We start from the raw sequence: 3,468 nt of genomic DNA, 5'->3' as shown, positions 1-3,468 counted from the left end.
ACTCTTCAGCACAGGTGACATGAATTTGATTTGATTTTGACTTTGTGAAGTGCCTAGCATAATTTCAACTTCTTTAAAAATATTATTTTTTTAATATACCTATTAGGATTTCATTTGTTAGGAACAGCACTGCAGAAAAGTGAACACTCTCCCCACACTAAAGAAAAAAAATAGGTTTTTTTTTTCTTTAGTACTGCTTACCATTTCAAAACATATCAAGTGCTTTCCAAGGGGTTTTCACTTTGAAAACTAATCTAATTCTAAAGATATGACAAGCAAAAAACAAGTTTAAAGTTTAGTTCAGTTTAAGATCAGCTCTCCTGTCAGTCTCCGAAGATACAAGTAATTCTGATAAATTACTGAGTGGAATCTTTCACCAAAACCAGTTCCTCCTTTATGTTACCAATGCTGCTTTTGGAAAAATGACAGCTGAGCTGCTGATATGCATAATATCTTAAGAAATCAAATTCAAAGATTACTTTCCTCAGTACCTAATTCTCACTAAAAACATACTTTGCAAATGTCAGAGCTATTCAAAAGGCCATTGTCCCCTTTTTCATGAGGAAAAGCATACAGTAAGGAGCGACTCCATTCCAGTCTTGCCTCTTGCAAAGACTCTGTAAAATCTCTCCTTCAAACATGACTGGATGGAGAGGCACGGGGAGAGAGTGCAGCCTAATGGTCCCCAGAGGGAGTCTTCTGTCAGAATTTAGGGCTGAATACATTTTTTCTTGTCTCAAAGACAATCTTCTACCCATTGGTTGCTCCTAAAGCATGCCTTTGCTTCCAAGGAGAAGGGAAAACTATAAAACCCTTGCCTTGTCTGTGCCATGCCTCTCTCAGCCCACAGTAGTGCCTGTTAAACCAGTACTTCATACTAAGAATGGGGTGCAAACCATGACTTCCCCCCACACTTTCCTTTGCACAGTGGAAACGTGTCCAGGAGACAGAGTCAACTGCATTTTTGCTTTTCTAATGACCTGTTACTGTAATTGGACACTGAACTGAAGCTACCATTACAAAGTACCCACAGCACATCAGGAAGTTCATTTCACCAGTCAATGGGAAAATGAGTCCCATGATGCCCACCAGAAATCTCTACCAAGTCTACTAACAAGAATAACTCTGTGCAAGCCTATGCCCATAAGTAACACCGAAGGATTTTTAACGTGATCAGGCAAATATGCACTGAGAAATGTTTTTAAAGGATTCTTACTGGCACGATGGATTTTTAACTGTCCCTTTGGAACATCTGAAAAAACTTTTTGGTATAAAACTTGTGCACCTCCCTAAGATCTTGCTGGGATAACAGTATCAACACTACACAGCTAAATGCAAGAAGCGCATTCTCCACAGTACTACTATGCATTGAGAGGGGTTTTTCAAAGCAAAGCTGCTGGATTCAGATAAAGCAGCATTTGCTCAACAGCATCAATTCCAAACATGCACAACAGCGAACTAGGGCAGAAGGATTTGATACAGTACAATTACCCTTTCTGCCCCCCTCTATCTTATGAAGACTCAACCACTGTAGCTTTTACCCAGTCTCCTTCTGCAATAGCCTTCCACCCAATTCCTTTAACTAAAACTGAAATAATATTACCCTTACAGTTTTTTTTCTTCCACCAGCTATCACAGAAGATGACATAAGCAATGCTCACCCCCCCTGTTTTTCTTTAAACAGCAGCACTCCTCCTTCTACCCAGCAAAAAAATAGAGCACAGATGTCAAGGTCTCAAGGTCTCAAGGTCACTAAGGCTGAGTGTGCGGGCCATGAGCACAAGCGAGCAGAAGAGGCAGTTGTGCCCTCTGGATGAAAAAGGAAAATAATTCCATCTCCATGACATCTACCGTGGGTTAACACCCAGGAGGTACAAGCCCTAGCCCACAGCAACAGTGCAGCAGCTGATAAGCAGAAGGCAAGGAAGGGAAGGATGTAATAGAAAGAAGGTTAACCAGAAAGAAGGGGGGAAAAAAAAAAAATACCTCCACTACCAGATGCAGCCATCATTGCCCTCCCACACTCTCTCCAGCTTCTTGACCAAATGAGAATTGTCATACTCACTGGTATGACAATGTTATGCATGGTGCTGTACACACACAGAATTATCCACCAAAGGATAATTCTCAGACTACTTTGATAACAACCTCAAGTTTTCACTTTGCAGAATTCTCACTGTTGTTTCCTGGAAAGATCAGATAAAATCAGACAGAGCTGACCAAATGTATTGGGGCATTATTAAAAACAAATCGGTAGAAAAAATCCACCTTCTCTTCAGAGAATCGTTATGACAGCTGTTCCAATTATGTTTTGGGAGCAAGAAGAGAAGCTGTGCTGATATTCTACTGCAAGCAGCTAAGCAGTTTTGCTTGGTTTTGCTCTCTGAGATCTTTGACAGGTCAAGGCTCTATTTCTAGCTCGTTCTTCTCCTAGATGCTTTCTTCTCATGACTGCCTGAGATTAGCGGCAGGTTTCTGGTTAAGTGCTCTTAAGAAAGGTCATTGCTGTTTTTTCTTACAGAAAAAGATCTGAAACCATTCCTGAGCACAGACACTAAAGAAGCTCCTGTTCAAGTCCATTACAGGTATTAGACAAGCCTGTGAATTCATTCTTTCCAGAAGGCCTTCTTAAAATGTTCATATGCCAAAGCCTTTATCATCCTAAGGGCTTCCAGCTCAATACACCCTTAGCTCTTTTTACTCTACAGATAAAGTTTTAGCATACACAGACAGCTATTTCCAACCAGGCACTAGCGTCTCTACTAACAACTTACTAGATTTAATCCCCAAGGAAAAAAGAGCAGTGTTATAACAGCACAAAATGGAGTGGTTTACTCTTAAAAAGTGACTGTTAGTTGCCTTACCTGAACATATGCAGGCTGTTTTTCAAGAATCAAGTCTGCAACTTTCTTAGATACCTTAAAAAGAAGAATATTACATGTGATAGGTAGCAATCTCAATTGAGTAGGCCATCCCTATACTAAAGTTTTACAAGTTTGTGATTCTGTATCATCTAGTTCTGTAGTTTTCAAATTTATTAATAAATATGCCACAATAAGGTAAAAAATCCTAAAAGTTACAGTCAGCTTTCCTTAGGAGCAAGATAAAAAAAATTTTTACAGTTCCAGCTATGAATTAGTGGGCATTTTAAAATTAATCCCTTACCTCTCTGCTTGTTAAGGAACATGCTAGAACAGAAAATAGAAGTAATATGTAACACTAAAACTGCTTACATTCTGCTTGTGGTACTGCTAGAGTACAAATTTAAGTTAACGATCTACCATGGAGATCTAAGAAAGCCAGAAGGACACCTACCTTTCGGACTAATATTCATAGAATCATAGAATCATAGAATCATAGAATGTTTTGGGTTGGAAGGGACCCCTAGAGGTCATCTAGTCCAACCCCCCCGCAGGAGCAGGGACACCGCTAACTAGATCAGGCTGCTCAGAGCCCCGTCCAACCTGG

General features: G+C 40.0%; 1 protein-coding gene across 1 annotated transcript in view; it reads right to left on the bottom strand.

Moving 5' to 3' along the window:
- VPS50 (VPS50 subunit of EARP/GARPII complex) overlaps positions 1-3,468 on the bottom strand; it is a gene marked incomplete at its 5' end in the record, with an annotated part of 100,849 nt that overhangs the window by 83,716 nt on the left and 13,665 nt on the right. The window contains 1 exon segment of the mRNA XM_035896985.1: positions 2,865-2,918. Coding sequence (XP_035752878.1) covers positions 2,865-2,918 — 54 coding nt within the window.

The sequence above is a fragment of the Egretta garzetta genome, unplaced genomic scaffold (assembly GCF_000687185.1).
Source record: "Egretta garzetta isolate BGI_Z169 unplaced genomic scaffold, ASM68718v1 scaffold30, whole genome shotgun sequence".
Lineage (NCBI taxonomy): Eukaryota > Metazoa > Chordata > Aves > Pelecaniformes > Ardeidae > Egretta > Egretta garzetta.
This window is presented reverse-complemented; position numbering and strand designations above follow the sequence as displayed.